Source organism: Cervus elaphus, chromosome 31 (assembly GCF_910594005.1).
Source record: "Cervus elaphus chromosome 31, mCerEla1.1, whole genome shotgun sequence".
NCBI classification, from domain to species: Eukaryota; Metazoa; Chordata; class Mammalia; order Artiodactyla; family Cervidae; genus Cervus; species Cervus elaphus.
The window spans coordinates 41,804,625-41,824,429 of record NC_057845.1 but is presented as its reverse complement, the minus strand read 5'-3'; the positions used below and the strand labels follow the sequence as shown (position 1 = coordinate 41,824,429).

At 36.8% G+C, this 19,805-nt stretch overlaps 2 protein-coding genes across 2 annotated transcripts; both read right to left on the bottom strand.

Moving 5' to 3' along the window:
• Positions 1 to 1,533: 1,533 nt before the first annotated feature.
• LOC122687544 (olfactory receptor 5K3-like) lies at positions 1,534 to 2,460 on the bottom strand. Its single transcript, XM_043893086.1, has one exon. The coding sequence runs from the start codon at positions 2,458 to 2,460 to the stop codon at positions 1,534 to 1,536; it is 927 nt and encodes a 308-aa protein (XP_043749021.1).
• A 12,435-nt stretch (positions 2,461 to 14,895) lies between these two features.
• On the bottom strand, positions 14,896 to 15,861 carry LOC122687313 (olfactory receptor 5K1-like). The gene has a single exon (XM_043892663.1). It carries the CDS (start codon positions 15,859 to 15,861, stop codon positions 14,896 to 14,898), a length of 966 nt encoding a protein of 321 aa, XP_043748598.1.
• Positions 15,862 to 19,805: the final 3,944 nt, after the last annotated feature.

Genomic DNA, 19,805 nt, shown 5'->3' with positions numbered 1-19,805 from the left:
GCACACTCTTTTCCATAAACATTGAATCTGGTCATGATCATTCCTGTCCTCCTCCAAATATAATTTTTCTCCACTTTTAAGGCACGGGTTACCTCTTATGCTGCTAAGGGCTAAATACTGCAGGCTATAAGAATTTCCTGTTTTGGAACTCCCAAGCATGTGGGAAAAAGGTAGTAATTCATTCAAATTCTAGCAAAGTCTGATGAACTTGGGGAAGCTACTCAGTATTGCTAAGTATAAGGTTTTTACTGATGAAAAGCATGAAAATATCACATCTCATAACTTTGTAGTTAATTTATATGAAAGGTCTAGCTTAGCACCAAGCAGATAACAGGTTCCAAGTATAAATTACTTTTTTCTTCTATATTTGCACGTGTAAGACTTAATAAATATTATTCTTTAGATATTTAAATTTCTACTATTTTCTGCCTCATTTTTGCTTTATCAGGACCTGCAGCTTTTTGTTAATGCTATACATATACCAATACTTTATCTTGGAATCAGTCCAAGTTGGTGGTATTCCTAATAACAAATAAGACAGATAATAATATCAGAGAGAAAAAGCTTTATTTAGGAATATATTCAGGTACTGGATTGTTACATATGATGGTCATTCAATCAAACTATATGAAAATATCAAATCCTTAGTGATATCAATATAATTAGCATCATCTAAAGTACAGAATTATTCATCACAAATTTATAGATGCTGTATTTTAGAGAATGTGAAAGAAAATTAACTATAGTATACTAAAGAGGAAAATATTCTTGACTAGTAAATATATATTTTGTGTGATTTCATATTCAAACAAAATCTGTTGAACAAATTCAGAATCAAATGAAATATATAGTTTACTTCTGTCACATGGTGATGCTTAAGAGGAGACTAATAGCTGACAAATTGGGTTATAGAGGAGCTTGTGATATTATGCCTTGGGATTCCTGAAATTTGCCAAAGATATTGAATGGAGGTGACCTTTATATGTACTGGCTTCAAATTGTTGGCTCAGACAGTAAAGAATCCACCTGCAATGCTGAAGGCCTGGGTTTGATTCCTGGGTCTAGTAGATCCTGGAGAAGGGAATGGCTACCCGGCTCCAGTATTCTTGCCTGGAGAATTCCATGGACAGAGGAATATGGTGGGTTTCAGTCCATGGGGTCACAGAGTTTGACATGACTGAGAGACTAATAGTTTCACTTTCGATTCTTAGCATTTGCTGAATTTGTTGAAAATTGTACATTACTATTCTTTGAAATATAGTTACTAGTGTAACTGCACTGTGACACAATTGTGACCTCAATTGTAATTATTTAGCTTGTTCCTAATGAAACCTAGTATTAGATTTTAAAATATATTTACCACATTCTCTTCTTTTGAACTTCTTTATTTGACTGATGCATCATAATGTTTTAGTAATTCAGTGTTAAGTATGGCATGGCCATTTTTCACTTTCTCATTGCTCCTTGATTTTGGAAGAAATTTAATGACACTGAAATCAGTTGTCTGTAAGGGATGATATTTGTTTCATAGTGTTATAAATTCCTCATAATTTTTCCCATAGCATTTATGACTTCCTTATTTCTTAAACTATAAATAAATGGGTTTAACAAGGGAATCACTAGAGTATAAAAAATAGCAACAGGTATATCTTTATCTTCATCATTAACTGAATTTGGCCGAACATACATGAAAAGAAGGGAACCGTAGAATATTGAGACGGAGAGAAAGTGGGACGCACATGTAGATAAGGCTTTGCCTTTTCCCTCTTTGGATTTCATCTTGAAAATTGTGAAAAGAATAAAAAGGTAAGAGATTATTACTATGGTAATAGTGAAGACTAAAACTGACCCTGCAAAGATGAGTATCATCAATTGATTGATGAAAGGATCCACACAGGAGAGTCTGTATAATGGAAGGACATCACAAAAGAAGTGGTTGATTTGACGAGACCTGCAGAAAGTTAGCCTGAACAGAAACCCTATGTGAATCGCGGGATGAATGTTCCCAGCTGTGTAGGCCCCCGCGGTCATCTGAGCGCAGAGTTTCTGTGACATCATGGTGTGGTGCTGCAGCGGTTTGCAGATGGCCACATAGCGGTCATAGGCCATCGCTGCCAGGAGAAAGCAATCTGCAGTTTCAGCAAGGCAGAGAAAGTAAAATTGTGCCATGCATTCATAGAGGGAAATCATTCTGTCTTTGGAAAAGAAGTTCTGTATTATCTTGGGGGTAATGGCACAAGAACAACAGGAATCCATCAGAGCGAGGTTACCCAGGAAGATGTACATTGGTGTGTGAAGGCGATGCTCTGTAACTGTCAATGCCACCAGGCCAAGATTCCCCACCATGGTGATCAGATAGATGGTAAGGAAGACCAGGAACAGAAGGGTCTTCAGCTCTGGATGATTTGTAAATCCTATCAGGATAAACTCTGTTGTCAAGGAGAGGTTATCTTCAGTCATATCCACCGTTTCTGTTGCCATAGGAATTATGGCAATAAGAAGATTCGAAATTATAATCTCAGTAATTTACCCTTTAAAATTCTCTTTTTATAAAGATGGGAGCTCTTCCTCAGGCTGCCCCTATTTCCTGTGGGAAACAGGGACACGTTCCTATATGGGACATTCATTTCTCTGTAAATGTCAGCTTTTATGATCTTGACTCTGAAGCTCAGATTTCCTAAGAATATTTTTGTAATTCTAGAGAGGATGCTTACAATGGAAAAGGCTTGTCTTTATGAATTTACAAAGAATACTAAATGTATCTGTGTGTGTGTATGTGCGCTCAGTTGTGTCCAGCTCTTTGCAACCCCATCGACTGTAACCCACCAGTCTCCTCTATCCATGGAATTTTCCAGGCAAGAATACTGGAGTGGGTTGCCATTTCCTTCTCCAATACATATGTAGGACACCTATTTAATTCAGTATTCCCAAATAATGTATTTCAGTTTTTATATTAGAGATCCTTATATATCAAGTCACTTTACATATATATATATATATATTTTTAAATTGAGCAATATTTTTCATGTATCCTTCCTGTACAGGGTATGTTTAAAACGTATACACAGATATGTTTAATTTGTATCTTACGAATTGTATGAAAATCACTAGGGATTAAGGAGAGGCCTGTTCCTAGTACTCTTGCCTGGAAAACCTCATGGACGGAGGAGCCTGGTAGGCTATAGTCCATGGGGTCGCAAAGAGTCAGACACGACTGAGCGACTTCACTTTGTCACTTTTGTTCCTGTTTAAAGAATATTACCTGGGAAAGCTAAGAAGAGAAATACCCATAGATTATCACCTCTTTCGTCCCTTTTCCTAGTGTCATGCTAAATCCATTATTCTTTTGAGGGTTCCCAGATATATAAATCACTTCCTCCTTTACGTAAAGCATAGTTTTTATATAGTGATACTTAATTAAGTTTATTCAGTGCCCCAGACTGTATACCAATCTCCATTTGTTGAAAGATCAAGAGTGTCTTATATACCCAACATAAACTAGAATTGCTTATGTAAAATTGAATATTGCTTTTGTTTCATGTGTGCATGCACAATTTCTTGTGCTTACATTTATTTATTTTTAATTGGAGGATAACTGCTTTAAAATATCGTGTTGATTTCTGCCATACATTAACATGCATCAGTCATAGGTGCACATATGTCCCCTCCCTCTTGAACCTTCTTCCCATCTCCTAGCCTATCCCACTCTCTAGGTTGTTACAGAGTACTGGTTGAGCTCCCTGCGTCATACACTGGATATTTTGAGGTTTCCTGTGACTTATACTTCTGTAACAGCTTGGAGAGCTATGGGAAAAGAGCATGATTGATTTTAGTCCTACCTCCAGTTCAGTGACCTGGAATGGGTGAACTTGTTTTCAGTATCCTACCAAACATCCTTAATGAACTATTTGGTATCTGCAAATTGAGATTTAATTTTAAAGAACAGTTTACAAAAGATATTATTGAAATTCATTTTTAAAAGAAATATGTGTCTCTTTCTTTTACCTGAATTAGTGTATGTACTATTATACTCCTTCCTGGGAAAATTATGTAAGATTTTCTGAAGTATATCACAGTATGTTAAAAGCTAATAAATAAAAGCAAGCCATGCTTTTATACTTTAGTTTTCTAACAGTTAGGAAGAAAGAAAATCCTTTAAATCTCCATATGGTTTATGAGAACAAATTTTGTTTTTCTTTTAAAGGCTATATTCTATTACTATTTAGTGATCTACAAGACATCTTGACTGAGTTTCAATTATACAAAGTCTTTGGTCAAAATGGTTTATTTTGATTCCAAACTCCAGGCACTGGCCAGAAGTTTTCTTTATTTTTAGTTTAAAAATATTAAACAGCCAAGATAGGAACAACTTTCTATATGCATTCCTGAATGATACAACAGAATTATATTCTGTCCTTACCTGTATATTTTGAAGTTCTACCTTATAAACAGAGAGGTCAGCATAAATTGCAATACATTTTCTCATCCTAGTTCCTATAGTCTTCAGTTTTGAGAATAGCTAGAATGATAACTAAATAGTTGAAATCTAACAACAAAAAATGCTCAATGATTCAGAAAAATAAATGTTAATTGACCTTAATATTAAAAGTAAAAGTGAGCTAGAATATTCCTCTTACCTTGATTTCACTGAGAAGTGTTTTGTAAAACCTCTTTGTTTGCTTTATGGTTTAGGTCTACTAGAATTTCAGAATATAAACCTCTAAAGCATTTGGGATTAAAAGAATAAACTGCTGGAAGGCTACTAATAGGCTAGTGTCAATAATTATTTTCCATACAATGCAAATTTAAAATTTTTATCAAATGCTAAAGGGATTTCTTTGCAGTGACTTCACTGTATTTCTATGGGGAGATTAGGTCACTATAACATATACTACCTAACTTTAATTAAAGATGACCTGTGGTTCGGGAAGATCCCCTGGAGAAGGAAACCCACTCCAATATTTTTGCCTGGAAAAGTCCATGGACAGATGAGCCTGGTGGGCTGCAATCCATGGGGTTGCAAAGAATCAGACACGATTTTGCCACTGAGCATGCAAGAAAAATTTAGGTTAAACTGAAAGACCTTCATTAAAGTCAGTAAGGTTATTTAAGATCACCTTGCTGAATCTTACTTAACTGACCTAATTTTTACAATTCTTTGCATTCTTTGTGTAAAATATAAAATTAGCAGAAGAGTCAGGTTGGTTTCACCTCCTATGGGAGGAATTTATATGTTTATGGATTAATGTGGTTTATGAAATATGATTGAATTTGGAGGAGTAGAAGATTCAGCCTACTGAATTCAGATTCAGGGTATCAACTTCTTCCCTCTGTGAGTTGAATTTGGTTTCATGTCCTCCTCAACCCAGTTTTAGAAACTTTGATGTTATTAATATTATATATTCTCACATATGAATTACTAAGACTGTTCTCTTTTCACTTGAGTCTACAGTGGCTGCATTTGTCTTTATTTTGCTGATTCCTCTTTAATTCTAATAATCGCTCTTTAGCATGCTGTATATTTGTTAGTAAATCTGTAATCAGTCACTCCTCCCCCAACCTCTATGAGCTTAATAGGGAAGAGATGTCTCTCTTATGTTCATTCAGTTCAGTTCAGTCGCTCAGTCGTGTCTGACTCTGCGATCCCATGGACTGCAGCACACCAGGCCTCCCTGTCCATCACCAACTCCCGGAGGATACTCAAACTCATGTCCATCAAGTTAGTGATGCCATCCAACCATCTCACCCTATGTCGCCCCTTCTCCTCCCGCCTTCAATCTTTCCCAGCATCAGGGTCTTTTCAAATGAGTCAGTTCTTCTTCACATCAGGTGGCCAAAATATTGAAATTTCTGCTTCAGCATCAGTCCTTCTAATAAATATTCATGACTGATTTCCTTTAGAATTGACTGGTTTGATATCCTTGCAGTCCAGGGAACTCTGAAGTCTTCTCCAGCACTGCCGTTCAAAAGCATCAATTCTTTGGCGCTTAGCTTTCTTTATAGTCCAGCTCTTATATCCATACATGACTACTGGAAAAACCACAGCTTTGACTAGATGGACCTTTGTTGGCAAAGTAATGTCTCTGCTTTTTAATATGCTGTCTAGGTTGGTTATATCTTTTCTTCCAGGGAGCAAGCCTCTTTTAATTTCATAGCTGCAGTCACCATCTGCAGTGATTTTGGAGCCCCCCCAAATTAAAGTCTGTCACTGTTTCCATTGTTTTCCCATCTATCTGCCATGAAGTGATGGGACCGGATACCATGATCTTAGTTTGAATGTTGAGTTTTAAGCCAACTTTCTCATCTCTTTCACTTTCATCAAGAGGCTCTTTAGTTCTTCACTTTCTGCCATAAGGGTGATATTATCTGTGTATCTGAGGTTATTGATATTTCTCCCATCAATCTTGATTCCAGCTTGTGCTTCATCCAGCCTGGCAGTTCACATGATATACTCTGCATATAAGTTAAATAAGCGGGGGTACAATATGTTCCCTTGGATTCTCTAATTTTCTTGAAGTGATCTCTAGTCTTTCCCATTCTATTCTTTTCCCCTATTTATTTGCACTGATCACGGAGGAAGGCTTTCTTCTCTCTTCTTTTTATTCTTTGGAACTCTGCATTCAAATGGGTATATCTTTTCTTTTTTCCTTTGCCTTTCGCTTCTCTTCTTTTCTCAGCTATTTGTAAGGCCTCCTTATACAATCATTTTGCCCTTTTGCATTTCTTTTTCTTGGGGATGGCCTTGATCACTGCCTCCTGTACAATGTCATGAACCTCTGACCGTAGTTCTTCAGGCACTCTGTCTATCAGATCTAATCCCTTGAATCTATTTGTCACTTCCACTGTATAATTGTAAGGGGTTTGATTTAGGTCATAGTGGTTTTCCCTACTTTCTTCAATTTAAATCTGAATTTTGCAGGAAGGAGTTTGTGATCTGAGTCACAGTGAGCTCCCATTCTTGTTTTTGCTGACTATATAGAGCTTCTCCATCTTTGGCTGCAAAGAATATAATCCATCTGATTTCAGTATTGGCCATCTGATCATGTCCATGTGTAAAGTCTTTTCTTGTGTTGGACGAGGGTGTTTGCTATGACCAGTGTGTTCTCTTGGCAAAACTCTGTTAGCCTTTGCCCTGCTTCATTTTGTACTCCAAGGCAAAATTGACCTGTTACTCCAGGTATCTCGTACTTCTAACACTTGAATAAGATATGACACTTTGACACACTCAACAAATATTTATCCGTTGATGACAAAAAGATAATGCTTCCTTGCTCATTTGAAATGGTCTTTGATTTGTTTTTAAACAAATAATTTCCCCTTATTTTGTCAGCCCTGATGCAGCACAGTCTCTCTGTATTATGCCTTTCACTTTGCTTTCTTCTGCTCACCTCATGGCTCTTGGCCATGTGCAGTCCTTCACTCTTCCTCTGTGTACCTGCTTCATTGATTTGCTTATGCTTCCTCATCTAAAATATGTTCTTCTCAATCTCTATCACCCCAGTCTTACTCATTCTTGATCTCAAATGAGATCTCTTTCTTGAGGATTTTTCTAGTCCTCCTTCTAAATTAAAAAGTTTCCTTTTTCCTAGTTTCTGTGATAATAACATGCTTTTATAATGCATTTGCGACTTTATCTGATATGAATTGTATGTGTCTTGATTGTAAAAGTAGTGGCTGAATATTCACAATTCACTGGTCATGTCCTACATCTTTTGGGTTCCTGACAAAATGAGCTAGATTCTTAATACAAGCTGCATTGATCTTTCAAATTTCAGTTCTGTTTAACCTTAAATCAAGCATTTACAATATACAGGGTATTGGAAGCGACTATATGTAGAATGAGCACAGGATTAGGAGTTCCTAGATTTTAGAAATGGCTCCTGACAAGAAGCTCATAATCTAGTGGGGGAGAAGAAGAGTTACGTTGGTAACTAGTAAACAACTCAAGCTGTGATATAAAAAAGTATAAGTATATAATATGAAAATATGGAGAATAAAATGAATACAGACTTGAAGGAAGAAAGAAAGATTTTTCACTGAAAGTATCATATCAGACGAACCTTGGTGGAGAAGTAGGGTTATAATACGTAAAGTGCAAGTGGGAAAGCAGCAGCAGATTGGAAGCAAGTGGTAAATTCTGGAAGCTGAAAGTAGCAAGACCTAATTAGAAAGTGGATAGTAAATAATGTTGGCAGAAGTTTATGCATGCATGATATAGGAGAACTTACAGGTACTATATAGTGCATGGGAAAATAGACCGGAAATTGTTCTGTTTGGGTCCTGCCCTGATCCCTGTCTCTCAGAAAGGTCAAAACCAATGCTAAGTGTCAACTCCAAAGAGCATCTAATTATATGCCTAACCAAATCTTCATCTTTGGTTCTGTGATAAAACTCACTGCTTCTGTCTTCCTGAGTGTTCCATCTCAATTTAAATGCCGGGTTGTGTTTCTCTCTCTCTCTTTTTTTTTTTTTTTTTTTACAGTGTTTGTGTTCCCCTTGGTTCTGTACTTGACCAGCTTCTTTCATTCTTTGAATTTCCTCCAGATTATCACATCTGCTTGTATATTTCAGTTATATTCCATCTTCTGATGATTTCCCTATAGGAGAGTAACAAGAGTTTTTTTTTGGCTTTAATTCAGAACCTATTTTATTGGTTTCTATGTATTGCTGTTTTATTTTTTAGTTTTATTTTCTATTGGAGGATAGTTGATTCATAATGTTGTGTTAGTTTCAGGTTACAGCAAATTTATTCAGTTAAACATATCATTTTCAAATTCTTTTCGTGTTTAAGTTGTTGTTGTTCAGTCACTAAGTTGTGTCTGACTCTTTGTAACCCCATGGACTGCAGCATGGCAGGCCTGTCTGTCCCTTACCATCTCCCAGAGTTTGCCCAAGTTCATGTCCATTGAATAATTGATGCCATCCAACCATCTCATCCTTTGTTGCCCTCTTCTCCTTTTTCCTTCAGTCTTTCCCAGCTCAAGGTCTTTTCCAATGAATTGGCTATTCATCTCAGGTGGTCAAGTACTGGAGCTTCAGCTTCAGCATCAGTCCTTCACGTGAGAATTCAGGGTTGATTTCCTTTAGGATTTACTCGTTTGACTCCTCGCTGTCCAAGCGACTCTCAAGAGTTATCTCCAGCATCATGATTCAAAAGCATCAATTCTTCGGTATTTGGTCTTCTTTATGGTCCAACTCTTTCATCCGTATATGACAACTGGAAAGATCATAGCTTTGACTATATGGACCTTTGTGAGCAAAGTGATATCTTTGCTTTTTAATATGCTGTCTGGTTTTATCCTAGCCTTCCTTCCAAGAAGCAAGCATCTTCTAGTTTCACAGCTTCAGTTACCCAAGAAGAGAAAATCTGTTATTGTTTCCACTTTTTCCCTTCTGTTTGCCATTAAGTGATGGGACCAGGTGTCATGATCTTAGGGTTTTTTTTTTTTTTTTAATGTTGAGTTTTAAGCCATCTTTTTCACTCTCCTCTTTCGTCTTCCTCAGTTCAGTTCAGTTGCTCAGTCATGTCCAACTCTTTGCGACCCCATGGACTGTAGCATGCCAGGCCTCCCTGTCCGTCACCAGCTCCTGGAGGCTACTCAAACTCATGTCCATTGAGTTGGTGATGCCATCCAACCATCTCATACTCTGTCGTCCCCTTCTCCTCCTGTCTTCAATCTTTCCCAGCATCAGGGTCTTTTCAGATGAGTCAGTTCTTTACATCAGATGGCCAAAGTACTAGTGTTTCAGCCTCAGCATCAGTCCTTTCAATCAGTACTCAGGATTGATCTCCTTTAGGATGGACTGGTTGGATCTCCTTGCTGTCCAAGGGACTCTCAAGAGTCTTCTCCAACACCACAGTTCAAAAGCATCAATTCTTCAGCACTCAACTTTCTTTATAGTCTGACTCTCACATCCATATATGACTACTGGAAAAACTATAACTTTGACTAGACAGACCTTTGTTGGCAAAGTAATGTCTCTGCTTTTTAATATGCTGTCTAGGTTGGTCATAACTTTTCTTCCAAGGAGCAAGTGTCTTTTAATTTCATGGCTTCAGTCACCATCTGCAGTGATTTTGGAGCCCCCCAAAATAAAGTCTGTCACTGTTTCCATTGCTTCCCCATCTATTTTCCATTTGCATATCTGATATTGTTGATACTTCTCTTGGCAATCTTGATTTCAGCTTGTGATTCATCCTGCCTGGCATTTCACGTGATGTACTGTGCATATAAGTTAAATAAACAGGGTGACAATATACAGTCTTGTTATATTCCTTTCCCAGTTTTGAATCAGTCTTTTGTTTCATGTAAGGTTCTAACTGGGCTTCCCTTGTGGCTCAGCTGGTAAAGAATTTGCCTGCAATGTGAGAGACCTGGGTTCAATCCCTGTATTGGGAAGATCTGCTGGAGAAGGGAATGGCTTCCCACTCCAGTATTCTGGCCTGGAGAATTCCATGGATTTATGGTCCATGGGGTCACAAAGAGTCAGACACAACTGAGCAACTTTCACTTCACTTCAAGTTCTAACTGTTGCTTTTTGACCCTTAAAGAGGTTTCTCAGGAGACAGTTAAGATGGTCTCTGGTAGTCCCATCTTTTAAAAAAATTTCCACAGTTTGTTGTGATCCACAGAGTCAAAGGCTTTTGCATAGTCATTGAAACAGAAGTAGATGCTTTTCTGGAATTTCCTGGCTTTCTCTATGATCCAATGAATGTTAGCAATAGCAATTTGATCTCTGATCCCTCTGCCTTTTCTAAACTCTGCTTGTACATCTGGAAGTTTTCGATTCAAGTACTTCTGAAGCTTAGCTTGAAGGATTGTGAGCATTAGCTTACTAGTATGGGACATGATTGCCATTGTCCGGTAGTTTGGACATTCTTTGGCACTGCCCTTCTCTGGAATTGGGATGAAAACTGACCATTTCCAGTCCCGTGCCCATTGCTAGGTTTTCCAAATTTGCTGACATATTGAGTGCAGCACTTTAACACCGTCATCTTTTAATATTTTAGATAGTTCAGTAAGCTGGAATTCCAGCTGGAATTCACCTCCACTAACCTTATTGGTAGTAATGCTTCCTAAAGCCCTCTTGACCTCACTCTCCAGGATATCTGACTCTGGGTGAGTAATCACACCATCATGGTTATCTGGGTCATTAAGACCTTTTTTGTACAGTTCTTCTGTATATTCTTGCCACCTCTTCCTAATCTCTTCTACCTCTGTTAAGTATTTACCATTTCTGTCCATTATCATGCCCATCCTTTCATGAAATGTTCCTTTGATATCTTCAGTTTTCTTGAAGAGATCTCTGGTCTTTCACATTCTATTGTTTTCCTTTTTTTTTTTTTTTTGCATTGTTCGTTGAAGAAGGCCTTCTTATTTCTCCTTGCTATTCTCTGTAGCTCTGCATTCAGTTGGGCGTATCTTTCCTTTTCTCCCTTGCTTTTGGCTTCTCTTCTTTCCTCAGCTATTTGTAAACCTCTTCTGACAACCACATTGCCTTCTTCCATTTCTTTTTCTTTGGGATGGTTTTATTTACTGCCTCCTATACAGTGTTATGAACTTCAGTCCGTAGTTCTTCAGGCACTCTGTCTCCCAGATTTAATCCTTTGAATCTATTTGTCACTTCCACTGTTTAATCATAAGAGGTGTGATTTAAGTCATACCTGAATGGCCTAGTGTCATTCCCCACTTTCTTTAGTTTAAGCCTGAATTTTTCTTTAAGGGGCAGATTATCTGAGCCACAGTCAGCTCCAGATCATGTTTTTGTGGACTGTTTAGAGCTTTTCCCTCTTCGGCTACAAAGAATGTAATCTGTTTGATTTCAGTATTGAACATTTGGTGATGTCCCAGTGTAGAGTCATTTCTTGAGTTGTTGAAAGGGTGTTTGTTGTGACCAGTGCATTCTATTGGAAAAGCTGTATTAGCCTTTGGCCCTGTTTCAGTTTGTACTCCAAAGCCTAACTTGCCTACTACACCAGGTACCTCTTGACTTCCTACTTTTGCATTCTAGTCCCCTATGATGAAAAGCACATCTTTTTTTTGATGTCAGTTCTAGAAGGTCTTGTAGGTCATCATAGAACTGGTCAACTTCATCTTTAACGTTAGTGGTTGGGGCGTAGACTTGGACTGCTATGAAGTTGAATCATGCCTTGGAAATGAACTGAGATCATTCTGTTGCTTTTGAGATTGTTCTGAAGTAGTGTATTTTAGACTCTTGTTGACTGTGAAGGCTATTCCATTTCTTCTAAGGGATTCTTGCCTACAGTAGTAGATATAATGGTCATCTTCGTTAAATTTGCCCATTCCTGTTCATTTTAGTTCACTGATTCCTAAGATGCTGATGTTCACTCTTGCCATTTCCTGCTTGACCACATCCAGTTTACCTTGATTCATGGACATAACATTCTAGGTTCCTTTGCAGTATTGTTCTTTACAGCATCAGATTTTATTTTTACCACTAGATATATACACAGCTGAGTGTCATTTCTGCTTTGGCCCAACCACTTCATTCTTTCTGCAGCTATTGATAATTGCCCTCCACTCTTCTCCAGTAGCATACTGGACGCCTTCCAAACTGGGGTTCGGCTTTTGGTGTTATATCCTTTTCATACTGTTCATGGAGTTCTCGCTGCAAGACTGCTGGAGTAGTTTGTCATTCCCTCTTCCAGTGGACCACATTTTCTCAGAACTCTCTACTATATCCCATCCATCTTAGATTGCCCTGCCTTGCGTGGCTGATAGCTTCATTGAGTTACACAAGCCCATTCACCACAAGGCAGTGATCCATGAAGGGCCCTGTTTAGGTTACTGCAGAATATTGAGCAGAGGTTCATGTGTTAAATAGTAGGTCCTTGTAGGTTAACCATTTTAAAATAGTAGAGTGTACATGTCAACCCCCAATCTCTCAATTTATCCATTCCTCAACATTTTCCCTTTGGTAACAATATTTGTCTTCTAAGTCAGTTTCTGTTTTGTAAAAAGTTCATTTGTATCATTTTCTTAAAAAGATTCTACATATAAGTGATTTTATATGATATTTATCTTTCTCTGTCTGATTTACTTCACTTTGTAAAATCTCCAGGTCCATCCATGTTGCTGCAAATGGCCTTATTTTGTTCTTTGTTATGGTGAATTATATCCCATGGTATATGTGTTCCATATCTTGTTTATCCATTCTTCCATGGATGGACATTTAGGTTGTTTCCATGTCTTGGCTGTTGTAAATAGTGCTGCAATCAACATTGGGGTGCATATATCCTATTGAACCTTGTTTTACTTCAGACATATGCTCAGTAGAGGGATAACTCTAGTTTAAGTTTTTTAAGGAACCCCCATACAGTTTTCCATAATGAATGTACCAATTCACATTTCCACCAACAGTGTAGGAAGGTTCCCTTTTTGAAACATGCTCTCCAGCATTTATTCTTTGTAGACTTTTGGATGATGGCCATGTGTGGCCATCATCCAAAACTACCTCATTGTAGTTTGATTTGCATTTCTCTATTAATTAGAAATGTTGAGCATTTTTTCATGTGTCTCTTAGCCATTTGTATGTCTTCTTTGGAGAAATGTCTATCTAGGTCTTCTGCCTATTTTTTGATTGGGTGTTTTTTTTTTTTTAATATTGAGCTACACGAACTATTTGTAAATTTTGGAGGTTAATCCATTGTGAGTCACATCATTTGCAAATATTTTATTCTATTCTGTGCGTTGTGCTTTGATTTTGTTTATGATTTCCTTTGCTGTGCAAAAATCTTTTGAGTTGTTCAGTCCCATTTGTTTATTGCTTTTATGTCTCTTACTGGAGGAAATGGATTGAAAAAGATCTTGTTGCAGTTTATGTCAAAGAGTGTTCTTTCAGTGTTTTCCTCTAAACATTATATAGTATGTTGTCTTACATTTTAAATCACTAAATTTAATAATTAATAATTTCATAACCAGTGCATTTAACTTTAAATTTTTTATTTAAAATTAAATTTAAGTTATTACACTTGATAATTTCATTATTGTTTTGATATTTAATTTTTTACTATTTTCTGCCTCATTTTTGCTTTATCAGAACCTGGTGCTTTTTGTTAACACCATGAATGTATAATAGTTTATCTTGGAATTAGTCTAAGTTGGTGGTATTCCAAATAACAAGCAAGACAAGTAATATTAGTGAGAAAAACTTTATTTGAGAATATATTTATGTGTTGGATTGTCATACATGATAATCAACCAAGCCATTTAGAAATACCAAATCCATAGTGATGTCAGTATAAATAGCATCATATTCAAGTATAGATTTTGAAATCACAAATTTATAGATACTTTTTTTCAGAAAGCTTAGAGAAAATTGACTAATAATAAAGAGGAAATTGATTAGCAAATATATATTCTGTGTGATTTCATATTCAAATAAAACCTGTTGAACAGACCCAAAATTCAGAATTAAATGAAATATAAAGATTACTTCTGTCACACAGTTTTCTTAAGAACAGGCTAGTTAATAATTGAGAACTTGGGATATGGGGGAGTTTTAAAGTTATGCCTTGGAATTCCTGAAATTTGTCAAGAATATTAAATGAAGGTGACCTTATATGTACTGACTTCAATTATTAGCATTTGTAGAATTTGCTGAAAATTGTGACTTATTATACTCTGAAACATAGTCTCACATATTTATTACCTCAAGGGTACTTAGTTCATTCCTGATGAAAGCTTGTAGCTTAGATTTTGAAATATATTTACCACATTCTCTTCTTTTAACTTCTGTATTTAACTAATACATCATCATGTTTTAGTAATTTAATGTTATATATGACATGGTTATTTTCTACTTTCTCAATATTATTGATTTTGAAAAAAAGTTTAATGACATTACATTTTGAAAAGTTTGATGACGTTAAAATCAGTTGTGCATATTGGACAATATTTGTTTCCTCGTGTCATAAATTCTTCTCCATATTTTTTTTGTAGTGTTTATTACTTCCTTATTTCTTAGACTATAAATAAATGGGTTTAACAAGGGAATCACTAGAGTATAAAAAATAGCAACAGGTATATCTTTATCATCTTTATTACCTGAATTTGGCCGAACATACATGAAAAGAAGGGAACCGTAGAATATTGAGACAGAGAGAAAGTGGGATGCACATGTAGATAGGGCTTTGCCTTTTCCCTCTTTGGATTTCATCTTGAAAATTGTGAAAAGAATAAAAAGGTAAGAGATTATTACTGTGGTAATAGTGAAGACTAAAACTGACCCTGCAAAGATGAGTATCATCAATTGATTGATGAAAGGATCCACACAGGAGAGTCTGTATAATGGAAGGACATCACAAAAGAAGTGGTTGATTTGACGAGACCTGCAGAAAGTTAGCCTGAACAGGAACCCTACATGAATCGCGGGATGAATGTTCCCAGCTGTGTAGGCCCCCGCGGTCATCTGAATGCAGAGTTTCTGTGACATCATGGTGTGGTGCTGCAGCGGTTTGCAGATGGCCACATAGCGGTCATAGGCCATCGCTGCCAGGAGAAAGCAATCTGCAGTTTCAGCAAGGCAGAGAAAGTAAAATTGTGCCATGCATTCATAAAGGGAAATCATTCTGTCTTTAGAAAAGAAGTTCTGTAGCATCTTTGGGTTAATGGCACTAGAACAAAAGGAGTCCATCAGAGCGAGGTTTCCCAGAAAGATGTACATTGGTGTGTGAAGACGATGCTCTGTAACTATCAATGCCACCAGGCCAAGATTCCCCACCATGGTGATCAGATAGATGGTAAGGAAGACCAGGAACAGAAGGGTCTTCAGCTCTGGATGATTTGTAAATCCTGTCAGGATAAACTCTGTTGTCAAGGAGAGGTTATCTTCAGTCATATCCACCTTTTCTGTTGACATAGGAATTATGGAGATAAGAAGATTTGAAATTACAATGTCAATAATTTTCTCTTCAAAATTCTCTTTTTATAAAGATTGGAGCTCTTCCTCAAGCTGCCCCTATTTCCTCTGGGAAACAGGGACACATTCCTTTATGGGACATTCATTTCTCTGTAAATGTCAGCTTTTATGATCTTGACTCTGAAACTCAGATTTCCCAAGAATATTTCTGTAATTCTAGAGAGGATGCGTACAATGGAAAAGGCTTGTCTTTATGAATTTACAAAGAATACTAAATGTATCTGTGTGTGTGTATGTGCGCTCAGTTGTGTCCGGCTCTTTGTGACTCCATCAACTGTAGACTGTAGCCTGCCAGTTTCCTCTATCCATGGAGGAGGCAAGGATACTGGAGTGGGTTGCCATTTCCTTCTCCAGTATGTATGTAGGACACTCATATTTGATTCAGTATTCCCAAATAATGTACTTCAGTGTTTATATTAGAGGTCCTTAAAGTAAATATCTAGTCACTTATATATATATATATATATATATATATATATATATATATATATATATATATATATGTGTGTGTGTGTGTATGCATTATATATATATTTTAAATTCAGCAATATTTTTCATGTGCCCTCCCAGTAGAGGGTATGTTTAAAATGTGTACATAGATATGCTTAATTTATATCTTAGGAATTTTATGAAAATCACTAAGGATTAAGGAGAGGCCTGTTCCTCTTTAAAGAAAATTACGTGGGAAAGCTAAGAAGAGAAATACCCATAGATTATCACTTCTTTGGTGCCTTTTCCCAGTGTCATGCTAAATCTGTTATTCTTCTGAAGTATCCAAGATATCTAAATCCTTTCCTCCTGTATATAAAGCATAATTTTTATGTAATGGTACTTAAATTTACTCAGTTCCCCAGATTGTATACCAATCTCCATATGTTGAATGATCAACAGTGTCTTATATACCCAACACAAACTAAAATTGTTTATGTAAAATCTAGCATTGCTTTTGTTTCATGTGTGCATGCACAATTTCTTGTATTTACATTTATTTGTTTTTAATTGGAGGATAACTGCTTTACAATATTGTGTTGATTTCTGCCATACATCAACATGCATCAGTCATAGGTGCACATATGGCCCCTCCTTCTTGAACCTCCCTCCGCTCTCCCTCTAGGTTGTTACAGAGTACTGGTTGAGCTCCCTGAGTCATACACTGGATATTTTGGGGTTTTCTGTGACTTATACTTCTGTAACAGCTGTGGAGAGCTATGGGAAAAAAACCTGATTGATTCCAGTCCTACCTCCAGTTCAGTGACCTAGGATGGGTGAATTTGTTTTCAGTATTCTACCAAACATCCTTAATGAACTACTTGGTGTCTGAAAATTGAGATTTAATTTTGAAGAGCAGTTTACAAAGAATATTATTGAAATTCATTGTTTAAAAAAAATTTGTGTCTCTTTTACCTGAATTAGTGTATCTACTATTTTACTCCTTCCTGGGAAATTTATGTAAGATTTTCTGAAGTATGTCACAGTATATTAATGCTAGTAAATAAAAGCAAGCCATGCCTTTATATTTTAGTTTTCTAGCAGTTAGGAAGAGAGAAAATTCTTTAACTCTTAATATGGTTTATGAGAAAAGATTTTGTTTTTCTTTTAAAGGCTATGTTCTGTTATTATTTAGTGATCTATAAGAACATCTTGACTGAGTTTCAATTATATAAAGTCTTTGGTCAAATGGTTTATTTCAATTCCAAACTCCAGCACTGATGGGTAGTTTCCTTTAATTTTTGTTTTAAAATATTAAACATATGATACTTTATTGTACAGCTAAGATAGAAACGACTTCCTACATGCACTCCTGAATGATATAACAAAATTATTTTCTGTCCTTACCTGTGTATTTTGAAGTTCTACCGTATAACCAGAGAGGTCAGCATAAATTGCAATAAATTTTCTCATCCTAGTTTCCATAGTCAGTTTTGAGAATAGCTAGAATGATAACTAAATAGGTGAAATCTAACTTCAACAAAAATGCTCAATAATTCAGAAAATAAATATTACTTGACCTTAATATTAAAAGTAAAAGTGAACTAGAATATTCCTCTTACCTTGATTTCACTGAGAAGTGTTTTGTAAAACCTCCTTAGCAAATAAGCTTTATGGTTTCGGTCTACTAGAATTTCAGAATATAAACCTCTAAAGCATTTGGGATTAAAAGAATAAATTACTGGAAGGCTAGTAATCGGCCGGTGTCAGTAATTATTTTCCATACAATGCAAATTTAAATGTTCCATCAAATGCTAAAGGGATTTCTTTGCCATAACTTCACTATATTTCTATGGGGAGATTATGTCACTATGATATACACCACCTAACTTTAATTAAAGGTGACCTATGGTTCAGGAAGATCCCTGGAGGGGGAAATGGCAACCCACTCCAATATTTTTGCCTGGAAAAGTCCATGGACAGAGGAGCCTGGTGGGCTATAGTCCATGGGGTACCAAAGAATCAGACATGACTTGGTGACAGCCTGCGTGAAGGAACTAGATCAAAGTAAATGGCTTCCCTGGTGGCTCAGCTGGTAAAGAATCTGCCTGTAATGTGGGAGACCTGGGTTTGATCCCTGGGTTGGGAAGATCCGCTGGAGAAGGGAAAGGCTACCCACTCCAGTATTCTGGCCTGGAGAATTCCATGGACTGTATAGTCCATGCGGTCGCATAGAGTCAGACATGACTGAGCAACTTTCACTTCACTTCAAAAGACCTTCATTAAAGTCAGTAAGGTAATTTGAGATCATCTTGCTGAATCTTACTTAACTGAAATAACTTTTATGATTCTTTGCATCCTTTGTGTAAAATGTAAAATGTGCAGAAGAGTCAGTTGGTTTCACCTCCTACTGAAGGAATTAATATGTTTATAAGATTAATATGTTTTATGAAAGATGATTGAATTTGGAAGTGTAGAAGATTCAGCCAGTATCAACTTCTTCCCTCTGTGAGTTGAATTTGGCCCCATGTCCACAAAAATAGTTTTGGAAACTTTGATGTTTTTAATATTATATATTCTCACTATGATTTACTGAGATTGTTCTTTTTTTCTTTTAAGTCTACAGCAGCTACATTTATCTTTATTATGCTGTGTGTTAGTTGCTCAGTTGCGTCCAGCTCTTTGCGACCCCATGGACAAAGCCCACAAGGCTCCTCTGTCTATGGAATTCTCCAGGCCAGAATACTGGAGTGGGTTGCCATTTCCTTCTCCAGGGGATTTTCCCACCCCATGGATCATACCCAGGTCTTCAGCATTGCAGGCAGATGCTTTACCATCCGAGCTATCTTTCGAAACAACATAGTGAAAGTGTTAGTTGCTCGGTCGTGTCTGACTCTTTGCGATCCCATGGGCTGTGGCCTGCCAGGCTCCTCTGTCCATGGAATTCTCCAGGCAAGAATACTGGAGTGGGTTGCCATTCCCTTATTCAGGGGATCTTCTAGACCCAGGATCAAACCCTGTAGGGGTTTGAAATCTGTAGGCAGATTTTTTACTGTCTAAGCCACCAGGGATTCCCCCTTAATTCTAATAATTACTCTTCAGGATGCTATATATTTGTTAGTATATCTGTAATCATCACTCTTCCCCCAACCTCCATGAGCTTAAGAAGGAAGAGATATCTCTGTTACATTCAGTCCTTTATTCCTAAGACTTGAATAATATGTGACACTTTGATGCCCTCAACAAATATTTATCTGATGATGATAAAAGATAATAATCCCTTGCTCATGTATTTGAAATGGTCTTTGATTTGTTTTTAAACAAATAATTTCCCCTTATTTTGTCAGCCCTGATGCAGCACAGTCTCTCTGTATTATGCCTTTCACTTTGCTTTCTTCTGCTCACCTCATGGCTCTTGGCCATGTGCAGTCCTT

Bases quoted from the DNA above. Each gene is read 5' to 3' on its own strand.
- LOC122687544 (XM_043893086.1), bottom strand. From the start codon at position 2,460: ATGACTGAAGATAACCTCTCCTTGACAACAGAGTTTATCCTGATAGGA.
- LOC122687313 (XM_043892663.1), bottom strand. From the start codon at position 15,861: ATGACTGAAGATAACCTCTCCTTGACAACAGAGTTTATCCTGACAGGA.